Source organism: Erpetoichthys calabaricus, chromosome 2 (assembly GCF_900747795.2).
Source record: "Erpetoichthys calabaricus chromosome 2, fErpCal1.3, whole genome shotgun sequence".
NCBI lineage: Eukaryota > Metazoa > Chordata > Cladistia > Polypteriformes > Polypteridae > Erpetoichthys > Erpetoichthys calabaricus.
This window is the reverse complement of record NC_041395.2, coordinates 9,842,635-9,864,919: the sequence shown is the minus strand read 5'-3', so window position 1 is coordinate 9,864,919 and position 22,285 is coordinate 9,842,635. Positions and strand designations below refer to the sequence as shown.

The 22,285-nt window shown below is 40.6% G+C and overlaps 1 protein-coding gene across 1 annotated transcript in view; it reads right to left on the bottom strand.

Moving 5' to 3' along the window:
• iftap (intraflagellar transport associated protein) overlaps nucleotides 1-22,285 on the bottom strand; it is a 95,594-nt gene that overhangs the window by 39,837 nt on the left and 33,472 nt on the right. The window contains exon 5 of the mRNA XM_028791846.2: nucleotides 21,754-21,825. Within this exon, the coding sequence (XP_028647679.2) occupies nucleotides 21,754-21,825 (72 nt within the window). The remainder of the gene's footprint in view (nucleotides 1-21,753; nucleotides 21,826-22,285) is intronic.

Genomic DNA, 22,285 nt, shown 5'->3' with positions numbered 1-22,285 from the left:
GACAAACTGGTGAGGAAGGCAGGCTCTATTGTAGGCACGGAGCTGGACAGTTTGACATCTGTGGCAGAGCGACGTGCGCTGAGCAGACTCCTGTCAATCATGGAGAATCCACTGCATCCACTGAACAGGATCATCTCCAGACAGAGGAGTAGCTTCAGTGACAGACTGTTGTCACTGTCCTGCTCCACTGACAGACTGAGGAGATCGTTCCTCTCCCAAACTATGCGACTCTTCAATTCCACCCGGTGGTAAACATTAACATTATTCAAAGTTGTTGTCTGTTTTTACCTACATTTTTATTACTCTTTAATATTGTTTTTTTGTATCAGTATGTTGCTGCTGGAGTATGTGAATTTCCCCTTGGGATTAATAAAGTATCTATCTATCTATCTATCTATCTATCTATCTATCTATCTATCTATCTATCTATCTATCTATCTATCTATCTATCTATCTATCTATCTATCTATCTATCTAGTCGCTGTTCTCTGGACTTTTTCTAGTGCTGCTATGTCCTTTTTGTAGCCTGGAGACCAAAACTGCACCCAGAACTCCAGATGAGGCCCCACCAGTGTGTTATAAAGCTTGAGCAGTACCTCCTGTGACTTGTACTCCACACATCAAGGCGCTATATAACCTGACATTCTGTTAGCCTTCTTAATGGCTTCTGAACACTGTCTGTCAGTTGGTAATGACGAGTCCACTATGACTCCTAAATCGTTTTCATCAGGGTAACTTTTGATTTTCAGACCGCTCATTGTGAATTCAAACCTCACAGTTTTACTTCCTATGTGTAATTTTTTACATTTACTGACATTAAATTTCATCCCCTGTAGTCCCTGGAATCAGCCTAGTTGCTCTTCTCTGGACCACCTCTAGTGCTGCTATGTCTTTATGGAGACCAAACCTGTACCCAGGACTCCAGATGAGGCCTCACCAGTGTGTTATAAAGACTTGAGCAGTACCTCCTGTGACTTGTACTCCACACATCAATGCGCTACATAACCTGACATTCTGTTTGGCTTCTTAATGGCTTCTGAACACTGCCTGGAAGTGAATGGCTTGGAGTCCACTATGACTCCTAAATCCTTCTCATAAGGTGGACTCTCGATTTTCCGACCGCCCATTGTGTATTCAAACCTCACATTTTTACTTCCTATGTTTAATTCTTTACATTTACTGACATTAAATTTCATTCTGCCACAAGTCTGCTCAAGCCTGTATGCTGTCTAGATCCTTCTGTCATGATATAACGGATTCCAAATTAGATAGATAGATAGATAGATAGATAGATAGATAGATAGATAGATAGATAGATAGATAGATAGATAGATAGATAGATAGATAGATAGATAGATAGATAGATAGATAGATAGATAGATAGATAGATAGATAGATAGATAGATTAAATTATCTGTTAATCCAGCTATCTGCAAACTTAACCAGCTTCTTACTTATATTCCCATCTAAAGCATTTAGATAAGTGAGTATATACGGTACATATGAAGTATTCCTATTTTTAAATTCAGTAATACACCCTTCATACCCAGGTACGTTAAATTGGCCACTTAAGAGTTTGTGGGCATGAATATCCATCTCGCTCTTTCTGTATTTTTTTAAAATATTATTTTATTGATTTTATTAAAATTAAGTAGAATTCCATACAAGCAAGTCAAGTTTAACAAAACTAGGTTTGAAACAAATCAACAACCCACCCATGAGAAAGAGAGCTAGGCCAGCAGAGAATACTTTAAAAATAGTAAAAATATGTAAATAAATACAGTAAGTGAATAAAAATAAATAAAATAAAAAGAGGGGAGAGAATCCACTTCCTCAATTTAAATGTTTATTCTAAAACATTACTGATTAGATCCTGTCAAGTTTTGCAAAAGTTTTGTATTTTTGTGTATGAACAAATTCGCTGGTACTCCTCCAAGTAAAAGAAGAATCCACAATTCTCTGTGAAATCCCTTGAAACTGACACAGTCACTGGCGGCCATCACTATCAATTGCATATTTAACAAAAATCAGAGTTTGTTTTACAGTTTTGATTCAACAGAAAAATTCAAATAACAATAAAAATGAAAACAATAATGGGAACCTTAAACTCACATCTTTTGCACAACTTTTAAAGTTCGCAATCACTGCAGACAAGCGATTCCCCAAGCTCTTCATGAGACTTCTGCACCTGTCCACAGGTTGTTTGGCTCACTCGCCCTGAACAAACTGCTCAAGCTGTGTCAGGTTTGATGTTGGTTTTCTGTTCTTCCATTGACGTTCCGTAGAATTCAAATCAGGACTCATAGAAGGCCACTTCAGAATAGTCCAAGACATACTTGGGTGCTTTTTAGCTGTGTGTTTTTGGCTCATCATCCTGTTGGAGGATCCATGAGCTTTCTAACACTGGGCTGTACGTTTCATTCCAGAATGTCTTCATAGTCTTGAGATTTCCTTACTTCCTGCACAGATTTAAGGCACCCCACGCCAGATGCAGCAAAGCAGCTCCAAAACATAAGCGAGCCTCCTCCATGTTTTACAGTAGGCATGGTGTCTTTTTCTTTGAAAGCTTCGTTTATTCATCTGGGGACACAAAGCTGATGTGACTTGCCAAAAAGCTCCAGTTTTGTCTCATCTATCCAATGGTCATTCCACCAGAAGCACTGTGGCTTGTCAATATGCAAATTCTATCTGGCTTTTTTAGTTTTTTCTTTCAACAGTGGAGACCTCCTGGGTCTTCTTCCATTTAGCACACTGTCACTTAGATGGTGCGATCAGACACTGATGGATCTTGACCTTGGAGTTCATCTTGTTTCTCTTTGGAAGTTGTCCTTGGCTTTTTATCTACCATTCTCACTATCCTTCTGTCCATTCTGGGCTCAATTTCCTCTTGTGGTCGCATCCAGGGAGGTTGGCTACATTCTCATGGACTTTAAACCTCTTTGTAATATTTGCAACTTTTGTCACAGGAACATCAAGCTGCTTGGAGATGGTGGTCTTCTAGCCTTGGTCTTTGATATGCTTGTCTATCATTTTCTTTCTGGTTTCCTTAGACGTCTCTCTCCTTTTGGTTTCTCTGGTCCATGTCTTGTGTGGGACTCACGATGACACCAAACAGCAGGGTGACGACTTTTCTTCATTCAAATCGGCTCAATGACTGATTGCATAATTATAATTGAAGACGTGTGATATGAATGCAAAAAAACAGTGAGTTTGGCAAATCACTCTACAGTTGTTTAGGGTCTTTTCTAGGGGTTATTATTATGGGATATAATTAAAGTTCATGTGTGTGTAAAGGCAGGCGTCCCAATATTTTTGGCAAAATAATGTATATGCCACTTTATTAGATACACCTTGCTAGCAGAGGGTTGGATCCCCTTTTGCCTTCAGAACTGCCGTAATTTTTCATGGCATACATTCAACAGAGTGCTGGAAACATTCCTATATTAACATGATAGCATCAAACAGTTGCTGCAGATTTGTCAGCTGCACATCCATGATGTGACTCTCTCGTTCCAGCACATCTCAAAGGTGCTCTATTGGATTGAGATCTGGTGACTGTGGAAGCCATTTGAGTACATTGAACTCATTGTCATGTTCAAAAACCAGTTTGAGGTGATCTGAGATTTGTGAAATGGCGCGTTATCCTGCTGGAAGTAGCCATGAGAAAAAGGGATGAACATTTTCAGCAACAATACTCAGAAGACTGAGGCATTTAAACGATGCTCAACTGGTAGTGAGGGGGCCAAAGTGTGCCAAGAAAATATTCCACACACCATTACAGCACCACCAGCAGCCTGAACTGTTGAAACAAGGCATGATGGATCCATGCTCTTTATGCTGTTGACTCTAAATTCTGACTCTACCATTTGAATGTCACAGCAGATATTGAGAGTCATCAGACCAGGCAATGCTTTTCCAATCTTCTATTGTCCTATTTTGTTGAGCCTGTGCTAAATGTAGCCTCAGTAGCCTGTGACACACAGTGTAGTCTCCTGATGCCTCAGCCCCCCCATCTGCTTCAAGGTTCAACGTGTTTTGCGTTCAGAGATGCTCTCCTGCATACCTCGGTTGTAACGACTGGTTATTGTACTTACTGTTGCCCTTCTATCAGCTCAAACCATTCTGGACATTCTCCTCTAACCTTTGGCATCAGCAAGGTCCACAGAACTGCCGCTCACTGGATATTTTCCCTTTTTTTGGACCATTCTCTGTAAATCCTTGAGATGGCTGTATGGGAAAATCCCAGTAGATCAGCAGTTTTTGAAATACTCAGACCAGCTCATCTGGCACCAACAACCATGCCAGTCACTTCAATCACCTTTTCTCCCCATTCTGATACTCGGTTTGAACTTCAGTAGGTCGTCTTGACAATGTTTCCAGGCCAAAATGCACTGGGTTGCTTCCATGTGATTGGCTGTTTAGATATTTGCGTTAACAAGCAGTTAAACAGGTGTACCTAATAAAGTGGTTGTTGAATGTATTTATCTCTCTATATATATATAAAATCCAATGTCTGTCTGTCTGGTTTTCACGAGAGAACTACTTAATGGGCTTAGATCAGGTTTATTCCTATAATTTTCTTGAACATTCCAGTTGATTTTGCGACTTTAGCGATATATTTCTGCTAATCCAAGACAGTGGCTGTGGGCTGAGGGGAGGAGGAAGCGTGATGTCAGGAGTGGGGAGCCGGGCAGGGCCCTCCTCAGTCATGCACTAGCCCGCGTTTGAGTTGCTCTACCTCTGCGTTTTGCAGTGTACCTTGCCTCCACTTAGCTAGCGATACCTCTTTGTTTATTGATCTTTAAGACTGTCTTGTTTCATTACTACGCAGGTAGAGCCACGGAAGACGGCTAGTATATATCTATTATACTAAAAAATCCTGCGACAATACAAGACTTTTTGGAAGTTTTTTTCCCAAGTCCCACAAGATGAGACTTTGGCCATGAGATTTTTTCAAGTCATGCCCTCCTCTCAACCATTTTCAACCACGCACACGGTACTCTCACGTCTCTCTTATTAATTTTAACGTTTTCCTCGCTTTAAGGTCCCAATTAACGAAGATGTATTAGGTTCAAATCTTATTTAAGAATTTCATCACAAAGGGTCATCAACATAAAAAATGAGTACACGGGCAATCCTAGCACCGAGAAATGATGAAGTCAAACAAATTAACGTCAAAAATGACGATCGGTTACGCAGCAAATTGGTTAAATGAGTATCAATAGAGACAGTTGGTGGTGATGGTGTGGAAGATGAAAACATCAACTTACAATATCATGAAGAATAACTACAACCGTTAACACCGTCTGGTCTTCCACCACACGAATTACTGTAGAAAGAAGAATGTATCCAAGAAAGGTAATGCAGTACATCTTCCGCAGGTAACATTAGACAACAAAGGAGATCTTGTTATGCTATTTGTATTAAAATGTTAACAGTTTCCCATTAGAATAGCTTTTGCAAAGACAATTAACAAATCTCAGAGCCAAACATACGAAAAAGTCATTTTATTTAATAGGGGGAAAGAAACTAAATTCAATCACGGCCAGTTATACGTGACATTGTCACAATGAAAATCCAAACACAGAATTAAAATTCAATGCGATATTGACGAAAATTTAATTTAAAAAATTGTTATTACTGAAGTTTAACAGGAAAAGTTTAAGTTTAAAAAGTATTTGCATGTTAATTTCAAAGCAAAAAACAATGAAATCGTATTAGGCAACGAATAACTCTAACACAACATGAAACATAATTTACTTTCAAATTATTATGTTTTACTCATTTTTAATATGGTTAATTACTTTACTGTAAAACAGTTCTTTTATGCATATGTAACAATTCCCATGAAAATAAAAATCTGTTTAAATTGTACAACTCCCCATACGCGAGCGGCAGAACTGCAAAGAGGCTAGCGTGTAGCACAGGGTTAGCAAGTGAAACGAAAAGGGGGCAAAACACTAGTGTACACATTATATATATATATATATATATATATATATATATATATATATATACTGTATATACTGCATATGTGTTTGTGTGTAATATTGTTTTTGTTTTTTTAGCAAATGTTAAGCATTCTCTTACATGTTAGCAGAAGTGGTTATCTTCATCATAGGGTTTACATTATTTCCATGTTACAAATTAAATAGTAGTAGTAATAGTGTTTCTTCGTGCTGGTCCCAAGCCCGGATAAATGGGGAGGGTTACATCAGGAAGGGAATCCGGTGTAAAATTTTGCCAAATCAATATGCAGACAACAATACATATTTTCATACCGGATCGGTCGAGCCCTGGGTTAACAACAACCGCCACCACTACTGTTAGCGAACAGGGTGCTGGCGGAAATTGGGCTATTGTTGGCCGAAGAAGAAGAAGAAGGAGAAGAAGAGGGGGGAGACGTGTCCGGAGGCAGGAGGAGAGGAGGAAAGTAAAGAAAGTGGAACTGAGGGTAGGAACTTTGAATGTTGGCAGTATGACTGGTAAGGGGAGAGAGCTAACCGATATGATGGAGAGAAGGAAGGTTGATATATTGTGCATGCAAGAGACTAAATGGAAGGGGAGTAAGCCCAGGTGGATCGGAGGGGGATTCAAATTATTCTATCATGGTGTGGATAGGAGGAGAAATGGGGTCGGAGTTATTCTGAAGGAACAGTATGTCAAGAATGCTTTGGAGGTGAAAAGAGTGTCAGGCAGAGTATTGATTATGAAGTTGGAAATTGGAGGTGTGATGATGAATGTTATTAGTGCATATGCACTGCAAGTTGGAAGTGCGACGGGTGAGAAAGAAGATTTGTGGAGTGAGTTGGATGAAGTGTTGAACAGTGTCCCCAAGGGACAGAAAGTGGTGATTGGAGCGGATTTCAATTGACATGTTGGTGAAGGGAACAGAGGAGACGAGGAGAGGATGGGTAGGTATGGTGTCAAGGAGAGGAATGAAGAAGGTCAGAGGATAGTGGATTTTGCCAAAAGGATGGACATGTGTAATAAAAAAGGTTTTCTCTGTAACAGGAGAAGGGATGAAATAAAGGAGTAAGAGGGGGGGATTGGTCGCTTCAGTGCAAAACCAGCTACAAAGATTGGAATGTTTGGGATGATAGCGAAAGAATGTGCAAAAACTTGCTTCTCATAAAGAGTTTCAGAATGTTATGGGAATACAGTCAAGGCCATGTACTTGTTTTTCACTTCGAGGGGCTTCATTGCAAGCAACGCTTGTTATTGTGTGTCTTCTGATACTAGGCACCATCTCAGTGAGGGCCAAGTAGAAGAAAAACAATACTGCGTCCCGTGGAAGGGTGTGTGCTGAAACTGATCACTTCTGTATACACTGCTTACACGTAAGCCATTTTGGGTAAGGACACTCAATTAGTATATAAGGGAAGGTTCCGCCCTCAGTTTCTTCGGAAGCTCAACCGTGGGGAATGTGCACACCGCCCGGTATTGGACCAGGCTCACGAGTTGATCCTCTGACGAGACTGACATGCGGGCTCCCTCAGTCTACTGGTCTAGGATGATGGCTCTGGGTCTTTTGATATTACTGTAAGTATAGTATAATTCACATATATGTATTACTGTAAGTCAATAGTATAATTCACATATCTGTATTACTGTAAGTTAATAGTATAAATCATATATCTTTATATATATTACTGTAAGTCAATAGTACAATTCCTATATCTGCATGTATATTGCTATTATATTGTATGTAACTGATATTATATTTGAACAAGTAAACAATTGAAGTATTGGACCTTTCCTCTCTGATTCTTGCCTGCTTATTTTCTGTTAAAACCTTTGAACCATTTTCCCAAACTAAAACATTTTGGCGTAGTCGGTTGCAGGATTTTGGGGAATCTGGTAAAATATTGAACTATTAAGTGAGGCAAAGGAAATCAGAGATGTTTAAGAAAAAGGATAAAAACCCTGGCGCAGCTCCTTTACCTCTCCCCGGCTGGGAAGAAACGGTATGGGAAGACTGCGCCAGAGAATTGAGATGTGGGGGGGGATTAGCACAATATTGGCAGAGCTTGGATCCCCCAACACCAGTGAATGTGCTAGCCGCGCTTAAGAAATGTCAGGTGTCTGCAAAGGAACCCATAATGGGCTTGCAGACGCGAGGGTGGGTTTTGCTAACTGCGGTTAAAAATCTGGATAGTCTGATAGACGAAAAAGAAAGGGAGATTAAGAAAATGCAAATGGACTTGGCGGATGCGTTAGGGCGGGCCTCAATGGCCGAATCCCAGGTAGCTGTATTATTGCCGCGGGTACAGAGAGCCGAGGGGATGGCGGAAAAGGCAGCCTTTTGCATAGCCAAGGTGAATGCGAAAAAGAAGCGCAGACCGGATGTTGCGAAGATCAAAGCGTTTGTAGCCGCAGTTAACGTCCATGAGTGGGATCCTGAAAAATGGGACGGTAACATTTGGGATGATGATTATGAGGATGATGACGGACCCGATGCAGGGTCGGTAATTAACCCTCTGCCTCTACAGGCTAAACCCGTGATGCGTCGCAGACTTTTTACTGATGCACAGGGTAATGTTAAGATAAGGAGAAAAACCGGCGCAAGAGTAAACACTAGAAAGGAGGAAAGAAAGCCAAGGGTAAAGGAAAAGGGAAAAATAAAGGAAGGACTTTATATCCCGTTGAAGAATTAGAACATACAGCACGAAATTGTTAAGGGTAAAGCTAAAGTGTAAGTTAAAATTTTTTTATTTTTTTTTTTTTAGAATTAACACAATGTAAATAGGTAGTATCGTAATCATAAATTCTGTTTCAGGAGGAGGAGAGGAGTGGGTGCAACATGCTGTGTTCTTGTTTTACAGAATTGGGGGTGTCCTAAATGAAGTAGGAGCCACCACATTAGGAGGCGAGGCAACAGAGACGACTCAGGTCCGATGGCGGTGGAACAATTCCACTAAGCCCAGACGTCAGGAGAACACCACGTGTCCGGAGAATCAGTCTTGCAATGTCCTCACCATTACGACTGGTGACGGGTGCACCATCTACTCCTCGAACTTGAAGGTGCCGGGGGTAAAACCACAGAAGTATCTGATTGAGTGCTCTGAAAACTTAAATATTACCTGGACGTCGAAAGTAACTTGGTGTATGGGGCCCTGGAACGGCTCCAAGGTACAGTGCGAGGTCAATGCAACATCAGGCGAATACACCTCTAATAAGACTGGGCCCATTGGCTGGATCAATGCAACTGAAATTATTAACAGGACTATACCAATGCTTGCTATAGCCGTGTGGGCTAGAACCCCCATAACGAAGACAGTCACATGTAGAACCAATAATTGACACATGTAAACTTGTTTCTATGACAGCAAAAAGGACTAAGGTTACATGGCAAGTGACACTTCCACTGTTGCCACAGTGTAAGCGTGCTAAACGGGCATGGTATGACACTTTCTTAGGAGGGGTTGGCACCACCCTAGGAACTTTAAACACCGTAGATAATGAAATAACTGCAAACAAGCTTGAGAATGTGGGACGACATACTCACAAAGTGGCAGACCAAATGGCTAGGTGGTTACTTCAGTCCATGGTCTCTCATCAGCAAACAGTAAACTGGGAACAACGCGCTTCAGATTGGATAATCACGGCTAGCAATGACATTCGATGGCTAAATGTCTCAACTTTCATGAACTGGACTGTATGCACTTTTAATATATTACAAGCACAGATACAGAAAAATAACATGCAAATGGCTTTAAGGACTAATAATATGCAAATATGGCAAGATATATGGAACATTAGCAGTAGCTTATGGTTAACGGTTAAACCTGAATATACTAGGTGTAATGATACAATATGTAATGGGTATTGATTTCAATATAATGTTACCACTATGATAACCTTGTGTAGATATCACATTTTACCTGTTGTTGCACACGGACACCCTTTGGTGCTGCTTATTATTATTATTGCTTTAATGACTATATTTAATTGCTATGTGTTTTGTGTTTTAAAACGAATTAATAACAGAGCACGACAGACAAGGTTGCTGATTTTGCACTGAGCGAGGGACCGATTGTAATAAAAAAGGTTTTCTCTGTAACAGGAGAAGGGATGAAATAAAGGAGTAAGAGGGGGGGATTGGTCGCTTCAGTGCAAAACCAGCTACAAAGATTGGAATGTTTGGGATGATAGCGAAAGAATGTGCAAAAACTTGCTTCTCATAAAGAGTTTCAGAATGTTATGGGAATACAGTCAAGGCCATGTACTTGTTTTTCACTTCGAGGGGCTTCATTGCAAGCAACGCTTGTTATTGTGTGTCTTCTGATACTAGGCACCATCTCAGTGAGGGCCAAGTAGAAGAAAAACAATACTGCGTCCCGTGGAAGGGTGTGTGCTGAAACTGATCACTTCTGTATACACTGCTTACACGTAAGCCATTTTGGGTAAGGACACTCAATTAGTATATAAGGGAAGGTTCCGCCCTCAGTTTCTTCGGAAGCTCAACCGTGGGGAACGTGCACACCGCCCGGTATTGGACCAGGCTCACGAGTTGATCCTCTGACGAGACTGACATGCGGGCTCCCTCAGTCTACTGGTCTAGGATGATGGCTCTGGGTCTTTTGATATTACTGTAAGTATAGTATAATTCACATATATGTATTACTGTAAGTCAATAGTATAATTCACATATCTGTATTACTGTAAGTTAATAGTATAAATCATATATCTTTATATATATTACTGTAAGTCAATAGTACAATTCCTATATCTGCATGTATATTGCTATTATATTGTATGTAACTGATATTATATTTGAACAAGTAAACAATTGAAGTATTGGACCTTTCCTCTCTGATTCTTGCCTGCTTATTTTCTGTTAAAACCTTTGAACCATTTTCCCAAACTAAAACAACATGGCTGTGGTGAAAACGTATTTTAAGAAGAGGGAGGAACATAGGGTTACATACAAGACTGGAGGAAGATACACAAAGGTAGATTACATCCTATGCAGACGAGTCAATCTGAAGGAGATTGAAGACTGTAAAGTGGTGGCAGGCGAAAGTGTAGTTAAGCAGCATAGTATGGTGGTCTGTAGGATGATGTTGGAGATCAAGAAGATGGAGAGAGTGAGGGCAGAGCCAAGGATCAAATGGTAGAAGTTGAAAAAGGAAGACTGCAAGGTTGAGTTTAGGGAGGAGGTGAGACAGGAACTGGGAGGCAGTGAAGAATTACCAGACAGCTGGGAAACTACAGCAGATGTAGTAAGGGTGACAGCAAGAAGGGTGCTTGGCATGACATCTGGAAAGAGGAAGGAGGAAAAGGAAACCTGGTGATGGAATGAGGAAATACAGGAGAGTATACAGAGGACGAGGATGGCAAAGAAGAAGTGGGATACTTGGAGAGATGCATAAAGTAGACAAGAGTACAAGGAGATAAGGCGCAAGGTGAAGAGAGAGGTGGCGAAGGCTAAAGAAAAGGCGTATGATGAGATGTATGAGAGGTTGGACACTAAGGAGGGAGAAAAGGTCCAGTGGGCTACAGAGGGGCCGAGCTGGGAAAGATGTGCAGCAGGTAAGGGTGATAAAGGATAAAGATGGAAACGTACTCACAAGCGAGGAGAGTGTGTTGAGCAGATGGAAAGAGTACTTTGAGAGGCTGATGAATGAAGACAACGAGAGAGAGAAGAAGTTGGATGATGTGAAGATAGTGAATTAGGAAGTGCAACGGATTAGCAAGGAGGAAGTAAGGACAGCAATGAAGAGGATGAAGAATGGAAAGGCCGCTGGTCCACATGACATACCTATGGAAGCATGGAGGTGTTTAGGAGAGATGGCAGTGGAGTTTTTAACCAGATTGTTTAATGGAATCTTGGAAAGTGAGAGGATGCCTGAGGAGTGGAGAAGAAGTATACTGGTGTTGATATTTAAAAATAAAGGGAGATGTGCAGGACTGCAGTAACTACAGGGGAATAAAATTGATGAGCCACAGCATGGAGTTATGGGAAAGAGTAGTGGAAGCACAGTTAAGAAGTGAGGTGATGATTAGTGAGCAGCAGTATGGTTTCATGCCAAGAAAGAGCACCACAGATGTGATGTTTGCTCTGAGGATGTTGATGGAGTAGTTTAGAGAAGGCCAGAAGGAGTTGTATTGTGCCTTTGTGGACCTGGAGAAAGCACATGACAGGGTGCCTCGAGAGGAGCTGTGGTATTGTATGAGGAAGTCGGGAGTGGCAGAGAAGTATGTAAGAGTTGTACAGGATATGTATGAGAGAAGTGTGACAGTGGTGAGGTCTGTGGTAGGAGTGACGGATGCATTCAACGTGGAGGTGGGATTACATCAGCGATCAGCTTGGAGCCCTTTCTTATTTGCAATGGTGATGGACAGGTTGACAGACGAGATTAGACAGGAGTCCCCGTGGACTGTGATGTTTGCTGATGACATTGTGATCTGTAGTGATAGTAGGGAGCAGGTTGAGGAGACCCTAGAGAGATGGAGATATGCTTTAGAGAGGAGAGGAATGAAGGTCAGTAGGAACAAGACAGAATACATGTGTGTAAATGAGAGGGAGGTCAGTGGAATGGTGAGGATGAGGGAGTAGAGTTGGCGAAGGTGGACGAGTTTAAATACTTGGGATCAACAGTACAGAGTAATGGGGATTGTGTAAGAGAGGTGAAAAAGAGAGTGCAGGCAGGGTGGAATGGGTGGAGAAGAGTGTCAGGAGTAATTTGTGACAGAGGGGTATAAGCAAGAGTGAAAGGGAAGGTCTGCAGGATGGTAGTGAGACCAGCTATGTTATTTGGGTTGGAGACAGTGGCACTGACCAGAAAGCATGAGACAGAGCTGGAGGTGGCAGAGTTAAAGATGCTAAGATTTGCATTGGGTGTGACGAGGATGGACAGGATTAGAAATGAGGACATTAGATGGTCAGCTCAGGTTGGACGGTTGGGAGACAAAGTCAGACAGGCGAGATTGCGTTGGTTTGGACATGTGCAGAGGAGAGATGAGGGGTATATTGGGAGAAAGATGCTAAGGATAGAGCTGCCAGGCAAGAGGAGAAGAGGAAGGCCCAAGTGAAGGTTTATGGATGTGGTGAGAGAGGACATGCAGGTGATGGGTGTAACAGAACAAGATGCAGAGGACAGAAAGATATGGAAGAAGATGATTGCCTGTGGCAACCCTTAACGGGAGCAGCCGAAAGAAGAAGAAATTAAATAGTATAAATCACATTTTAACTTTACAAATGTTGATCATCTACTCTAAAACAGAATTAACTCTAGCAAAAAATAAATAAATAATTACACATAAAGGGAGACCATTTGGAGTGTGATGAACAGATGGCAAGGAATCCATTGACAATCAACATGAATAATTATGAACTTAGTCATACTGATCAAAAATAATGTTCTCATCGTGAAGTTTACAAAGTAACAGAGTTTTGTTTGTTAAAACTATGACGAGTCTACAAAAAACTTTTAAAACACACACTTACCAACTTGTCAAATAAATTTACTTCACTATGCAAAATAAATCTTGAGGTGTTAGAAGATGCATCAATTAAGTGGGCATGACGGGTTCTGCAGTGAATTAATCATTAACAGTAGACTCAGCAAACTAAATAAGAATAGAATACACAATGCATCTGTGGTAGACACAGCCTACTGTGATATTCAATTATAAACTACATTTAAATACTACACACTTAGATTTGTCTACAGTAAATGCCAAGTTTAAATTAAGCTTCTATTCATTTGAATTTTTGTTAACTGAAAGCATTAAATGAATCCATATGAAATTTGCAATATACTGGTATATGAATGTAAATAGATTCAAACATTAATGACTGAAGATTTATTGTGAACTATAAAATGTCATTTGTAATATAGCTTGGCCATCTGGATATAATCATGTTCTAACACACAAACATATTGTGACTAATTAGTTTCTTGGTAAATGATAAATCATTACCTTGATGTAATGGGAAGTGTAAACTGGAGGACATCTGAAGCCCGATGAATTCACAATGAAGGCTTATCAGACTTTGGCTAGTTAAAGACGACCCATCAGTCTCTGACATTTTTGATAATTCTGATGATGATAAGCAGGTGCACAGAGGGAAAACACTGAAGTCTGATTTGAAAAGTAACAGATCTATCCACTCACTAATTGAATATTAAACCAAAAAATGGTGTCGGGAACATGACTTTGCCTATATAAACCAATGATTTTAGTAGTTGCCACAATCTGATTATGTGAAATGTAATGAAAGTTATCCCATCTTGTTAAAAAATGCTTATTCACCTTCCCAAGTTATTACTGCATTGTATGCAGTAATATATATATATATATATATATATATATATATATATATATATATATATATATATATATATATATATATACATACATACAGTGGAACCTCGGTTTGCGAGTAACTTGGTTTACGAGTGTTTTGCAAGACGAGCAAAAATTTTTAATAAATTTTCACTTGATAAATAAGCGAGGTCTTGCAGTACGAGTAGTATGTAATAATAATAATAATTAATAATAATAATTCTTTGCATTTATATAGCGCTTTTCTCACTACTCAAAGCGCTCAGCAATTGCAGGTTAAGGACCTTGCTGAAGGGCCCAACAGAGCAGAGTCCCTATTGGCATTTACGGGATTCGAACCGGCAACCTTCCGATTGCTAGTGCAGATCCCTAGCCTCAGAGCCACCACTCCGCCTATACTGTATACGCTTTGTCTGCTGAGCGTCATGTGATCTCAACTGAGCTGATGGTTCTTCTCTCTCTCTCACTGCGGGATTGTGGGCAATCGTCTCCTATTCTCCGTCTGAGTCGGCGTGCCTCACTCATATAGTCAACATCCGTACGAGCGTATAGTGTTTACTACAGCATTAGCATTGTGACTGTGTGCGCGCGTGCGCAAGCTCGTGTGTGTGTGTGTGTATGTGTGCTCATGCGCACTCATGTGTGAGTGAGTGTGTGTGCTCACGTGCGCGTGTGTGCTGTGACGTGCGAGTTCCCGTCTTGCACCCTAAAACACGAAGCTGAGTCTCAGTACTTTAGCAACACAAGCTTTACTCAGCTTGAAAAAGCAACAGCACAGTTATTTATACACAGAAACAGCAGTCAGGCAGGGCCCTGCACATTTTTAATGTTCCTTGTATCACCCATTGATGGCAGGTGCTTATAGCATGTCCGCGATCTTTTCGGATTCGCTTTTATGGAGAACTGCTACAGCGCTGGGAGACTGCGGTTGCTTTGGGACGCTCTTCCGCGTGTCGTCCCGTTGGGTGCAATCCCACAAGAGTTTAGAAACTCACTCACACCAGCCACGATTCTTTTCAAAGGTAAAGTGCAAGTTAATTTGTTTTATGTATTTTTACTTTATATTTTGTATCAATCATTTTTATATGAATAGTTTTGGGTTGTGGAACAAATCATGTGAGTTTCCATTATTTCTTATGGGGAAATTCACTTTGATATACGAGTGCTTTGGACTACGAGCACGTTTCCGGAACAAATTATGCTCGCAAACTGAGGTCCACTGTGTATATATATATATATAATGGGTGGCATGGTGGCGCAGTGGGTAGCGCTGCTGCCTCGCAGTTGGGAGATCTGGGGACCTGGGTTCGATTCCCGGGTCCTCCCTGTGTGGAGTTTGCATGTTCTCCCAGTGTCTGCGTGGGTTTCCTCCGGGCGCTCCGGTTTCCTCCCACATTCCAAAGACATGCAGGTTAGGTGGATTGGTGATTCTAAATTGGCCCTAGTGTGTGCTTGGTGTGTGGGTGTGTTTGTGTGTGTCCTGCGGTGGGTTGGCACCCTGCCCAGGATTGTTTCCTGCCTTGTGCCCTGTGTTGGCTGGGATTGGCTCCAGCAGACCCCCGTGACCCTGTGTTCGGATTCAGCGGGTTGGAAAATGGATGGATGGATGTATATATAATAATATATATAATAATATATATATAATAATATATATATATATATATTATATATACATATATTTGCAGCTGGTGATCCACAAAGGGAGAAAAATGAATCACGTATCATAAAGTAGTTTTTATTCCTGAGCTTTCAACCCCTGCCAGGGGTCTTCATCAGAGGATAATGCTTAGACTTACAAGAATCAAAAGCAATATACAGCAAAAAATTACGTGGGTGGGTAAGGTGGCTATGTCAGTGTGATTGGGGGGGGGGGGGGGGGTATTGGGTGTGAAATCTTGTTTATTATGAATATGTTCTTCTTAAGTTTGCATATGCTGAATTTATGTCCAAGAGTCTGTCGATGGCATTCTCATTTGAGATATATATATATTATATATACTGTATAATGTCACGCATGAGCGCATGGGGAGCAGTTTAAGGACCCGGGCCACATCGCGACAACTCATGCCGAGGGACAGAGACGGCGCACTAACCTTTCTTCTTGTTTCATCAGCCAGAACGAGGACTCACCGCTGTAACAAAGCCGGGAAAAAACATAAAGCTGCCATACTTCCGGGTTCCCTTCTACCCTCCAGTTCCGGGACGATGACGTCAATCTCCTGTCCTGCATCTCAGTTTTCCCAGCATTAAGCTGTTTAATTTCCTGTCCCCCTGTATAAATTTTCCCCATTCCCTGCATACTGGGTCCGATGTTGACCATTACCTTTGTATTGTGGAGACGTTACTCTTTTTGTGTTGCAGTAAACCGGGGCGGAAACCCCAAAAGTTAAAAGCTGTGTTGTTTGCTTTCTTCACAATATTTAATTATTTTTTTATTTTTATTTTTTCTTGCCACACTTTGGCCCCCTTAGTACCAATTGAGCATTCGTTTTTAAACCTGGAGCTTTCAAAGCACAGATGTTGAATTACTTATGCCAACACAAACTTTGGAGCTTTTCTTCTTCACTTCAACACCTACAGAAAATGGTTTCTTTAGAATTTGGAATTGTATTGTTACAGCATAAGAGTTTACATTAAAAATACTGAATGGCTAAAAATGTGACAAATCTTTTGGCTTGCAGAAAATTAGGATGACTAAGGGGATTGAATACTTTTGCACGCCACTGTATTTTAATATATCAGTATATCTGATGTTGTAGTCAATGCCTTCTACCTGTATTACACTATTATTATTAGCCTTTTTGGGATGTGCAAGTATGAGCTGCATTATACTGTATACACTTAACAATAAATCGGAACCAGTGGAAAAGAAAAAATGACTATGTTGGAAGTTGTTTAATTACTTTTATGTTGGCCATGTCATTTCTTAATTGTAGAAGAAAATGTATTAGAGGGAATTATCCGGTGTGTGACTCCCAAAGCTATGAATTAAGTTTATTTTGTTCAAATTGCACAGGATTAATTTAGGTGGCTTAAGCACTGCCAGATCTGTTTCCACTGTCTATGCTGTCAAAATTGTTGCCAGATTCACAGGGTTTGCTGCCATAATGGGCACCAGCTGCTTTTTCGGTGTAACATTCTTGTAATTAGAATTTTAAATGTTATAGATGTGGCTGAATTAGTTTAAATTTAATAAACAAATATGAATATCCTTCTGTTGATCTTTTTTTTAATACAATCTGTGAGTCATATCAAAAAATCTGGCAAGTTAAGAAGTAAAGCCAGGCTCTAAATATAATCTACATTTGGTTTAAAAACTCAAATGAGAGGATGGTGGAGATGCCTTTCAGTCCTGTTGCACACAGATGTCTACCATTGGCCCTACAGTGTAAACTTCTAAAAGTGTTCATCAGGTTTTAATGTAATACTTAAGATTGTTTACCTGTCTTTGTTGACTAAATCTGTCTTTGCCAAACCAAATTATAATTAACTAATTAAAGTGAAGTGCATTCCTCTGCAAGGCAACTAATATTTCAGAACTTTGTCTGACCACTGCAATTACCGTATATTTTCATGTATAAGTCAGGTCTTGAAACCTAAAAAATTGATCATAAAATCAGACCCCGACTTATAGGCCCGTTCAAAAATGCGACACATTTTTTTTGTATGTCTTCTTGCCTCCTCCAATCTCACACCAGTTTCTCAGACGCATCGAATTTTGTTGCAGCACCGCAGTTTCCAATTTCTTTTGCCACTTCAACGACTTTTAATTTCAAACCAGCTTCATAATTTTTTCTGATCGAATGCTCCATCGTAGATAAGGGATGCTCTTACGATAAAGGTGTATGAGGGTGTGTGATACACAAAAGAGTGCAAAAATCTCTTTCGGAATAGGTCAGGTATTACTGTGTGGTCACGTAGGCACAATACATAGAAAAAAAGGCCGTGTGCTCCGAGGTTACTCTCTCAGGTGGGCGTTAGCATATTATAATCTCTTGAATCAATAGCGGGAGATTTCCACATTCGATTTATACGACCGACATTATAAAATACCGGAAATTATACGGTAAAATCAAGTCCTGACTTATCCGTGGGAGAACTTAAACACGAGTATATACGGTATATCGCACAGTGATATGTCTGCAAACGGAAGTCAGTCCTTTACAGAGTAATATCATCTTCTTCATCACCCACTTGTTTAAAGGAAAGCTCCATTCACAAATGATGCTATCTCTCTATTATAAAAAAATATCTTGGAAGGAGACAAGATGTGATTTTCTCAGAGATACTTCACGTGTCCCGCGAGACAAGGCAGTGACACAAAAGGACAGCTGCTGTACAAGCTTTTAAATGGTCGAAGCTCTGTGCGACATGCAGATCACACAGCATGGCAGAAGCAAGCCAACAGCTGATCGGGCAAATAGGAGGAAAAAAAAATGGATTTGTTTCCCATTGTATCACAGTTTATGAGGGGGTTTCGGAGGAGCGACTGCATCTCCTTAGCGTGCGTTCAGCCCCCCTCTTCACAACACGAGCGGCAGAGACGCGCCTAGGGGGGCGGGGAAGGGGAGTAAAGCCCCCTAGTTATTATTATTATTATTATTAATAGTTAATTCTTTACATTTATATAGTGCTTTTTACTTTGAGTGTGTGAAGCCACTTCAACCACCATTAATGTGCAGCATTAACCTGAATGATGCGATGGCAGCCATTTTTGTGCCTGTACTCTCAGCACACGTTAGCTGTTAGGTGGTGAAGTGGTGAGAGAGATAGCTAATTAGTGATAGGGGATGATTAGGGAGCTAGAATGACTAGGCCATGGAGGGCAATTTAGCCAGAACATCGGAATACACCCTGCTAATTATGGAGGATGTCCACAGAGAGTCAAGACCTCGATTTTACATCTCATCTGAAGGATGGCGCCATTTTTACGGCACAGTGTCCCCATCACTGCACTGGGGCCTTAGAATCCACATTCAGACCACAGGGTTAAGCATCCCCCTGCTGGCCTCGCCAACACCTTTTCTAGCAGCAATCTAAACACTTCCTCGTTGGTCTCCCATCCATGTACTGGCAGTGCCAGAACATGATTAGCTTCTAGTGGATAACCTGAAGCTTAGAATGGATGACCTGTTCTGAAGTGCATGTTCAGAAGTTTCATTAATTCACTTTGCAGATATCCAAAATCAACTTACAAAAGAGATCAACATAATCAAGGAAAATAATTTTGGGAGGAACAGTTTCGAAAACAAGTGCCATTGGACAAGGTTACAAAGTTGATCATCACAAATGAAGAGCTTAAGACCAAACAGAACTCAAGACTAATTCATCTTTGAACCAATTACAGCCAATATAAACTGGACAGACAGACATTCACAGAGCAAGAGAGCCTTCTGCTTATGAATGAGGGAGTCAGCAGTTCGGATGGAGGTGGGCAGCTCATTCTACCACTTAGAAGTTATGCATGATGGGACTCTAGTTTGAGATTTAATACCAAGCAGCAGTGTCTCATGTTCATAAAATGACCTGAGTGGAAGAGGGGAGCAAAGGACCCGATGAGTGTCTCCATAGACATAGGTGCTGACCCACTGACTACTTCAAGGGTTTGAACTTAATATGTGTTGCTTTAATAGAGCAGAGGAGCAGCCTGAAAAGAAGAGTGGCATGTGCCCATCTTGGCAGGCTGAACACAAGACATGCCATTGAAATTTAAATCATCACCAGCAGCTTGGCAGTGTATTCCTGCTAATACAATGCTGCAATAGTCAAGATTTGACAAGACCAATGCCTGGACCAGAATTCGGGCTGCATACTCCATCAGATATGGTCTGAGTTTTTGTAATGGTTATACAGAGTGTATCAGCACGAGCAATAGATAGTTGCAATGTGGCCAATTAAGGATAGCTGGTCACCAATCACCACCCTATGGTTGTGTACTGCCATGGCAGGTGTTAGTTATAATGAGCGGAGATGAACAGAGATGGGGTCTTGAATAGATAGATTTTTGTGCCTGTTACTCGCCCTGTTTAGTTGTAGTGTTGGCCAAGATGGTGCAGCTCTTCTAATGTGTGCCAGTACTTAGGATCCCAGATTAGGACCCGAGTGCAGTCATGCAACAGGTTACACCTCAGCACATCACACTAGTTCAGATGGAATGGAAACAGTCAGAGGATTTTTATGGTGGCTGGAATGTCAATTCTGCCACGAACCCCCAAGTTTTTCCCTGTAGGTTGAAGGGCCTCCATGCAGGACTGGAGGCAGATTAACGTCATAATGTCAGATTAAGAAGCAATAGCAGGTTAAGGGCCTTGCTCAAGGGCCCAACAAAGTAGAGTCACTTTTAGAGTTTTATGGGATTGAACCGATTACCAATGCGGACCCATAGCATCAGAGCCACCACTCTGCCCTACAAGCTATAAATGCAAGGCGTTTATTCGGGAGATGAGCCACCTGTGCAACCCTGAAGCTTGACCAATCTTCAGAGCCTTTACACTATAGCCAATGGCTATATTTGGCTTTTTGTTTTTTAATCATACCACTGAGCACTTATTATTTTGAGTCTCCTTATTTAATTTCAGTAAACAAGGTGGCTCGGTTGGCACCCCAACATTTCATCTTGATTCTTGTCTTACACTTGACCAATAACGCAGGCTTGAGAATATTAAGTAGATAACTCCTCAAAACAAAAGTAGATGTTCCAGACTTGATATAAAGCCAACAACAAATGGCACAATTTAATACCAGTTGTAACACTACAGGTAACTAAAAAAATCGGGAGTGGTCTGCCCTTGACTTTCTTATATACTCAGATATGTGGATGAATATTTGAGGAGTAAATCACAAGACAATATATTTTTATATTTTGTACATTAAAGAACCATCAACAACAAATCAAATCAAATTTATAAAATATTGAACAATTATTTCAAAAGTAAAAAAGTGAAAAAATTGGACTCTGCAGCTGCATGAATGAAAGGTAAAGTACCACTTCCGATTAGCAGAAATAGCCCAAAAGTTGATAAAAATCAACATTTTGTACCTAATACTTGGTTTGACCAAAGTGAAAGTGTACTCAAGTTATCTTGTTTACATACACACACAGACATAATTCCAAAAATTGTATTTTCAGACTCAGGGAAGTCTAAAACATCAAGATTCATCAAAATCTCAAAATGGAATTTTTGTAGGATTCCAATACTTTCCCTATACTTCGTATACGAGAAAGTCAGGGAGGTCTAAAATGTCAAGATTCATTAAAATCTCGACATCGAATCTTTGAACGATTACAATACTTTCCTTATACTTCGTAAACGAGAACGTAAAAAGGTATCATGCAATGATAATTTCAGGTTTAACAAGGTTGCAGTGTAGCAAACAGTTATGTATATACTGTAACTCATCGTTTTAACAAAGATATGGCTAGCTTAACTCTCCTTAATGAATTAAAAATAAACTGACCTTAACATTTTCAGCCATGATCAAATCTCCATTTGAAAGACATCCAGTATGGACTCCAGAATCAAGTAAAACCTTAAAAAAGACAACAGAGGTAAATGAATACATATACTGTATATTGTACATAAATATATATGTGTTGGTTAAATCCCCAATTCATAACAGGCCCAGTTGAACCCAGTGCTGCTTTTATAGACTTTGACCCCTGTTGGCATGAGTTAGATTAGGCATGTTTAAGAATGTTAGCTGAAATTATAGCCTAGAAGCTTCTACTTGCAAACATAACATACATCCATATTACTAACCAAGAATGGTAAACCGGAAGGCATGGACGCAGGTACACGGCGATGGGACCATGAGACATAGTGCGCAGGCGCCTACAGCGCGCGTCACATAAACCGCAAGCGAAATCTGATCCACTGCGAACGAAGGAGTCATGGCCCAAAAGCGAAAGAGCTCAACTAACGTGAATGAGATATGAAGCAACAACACGCCCATAGCTAACGACTAACGACACAGCCACACAAAAAAGAGG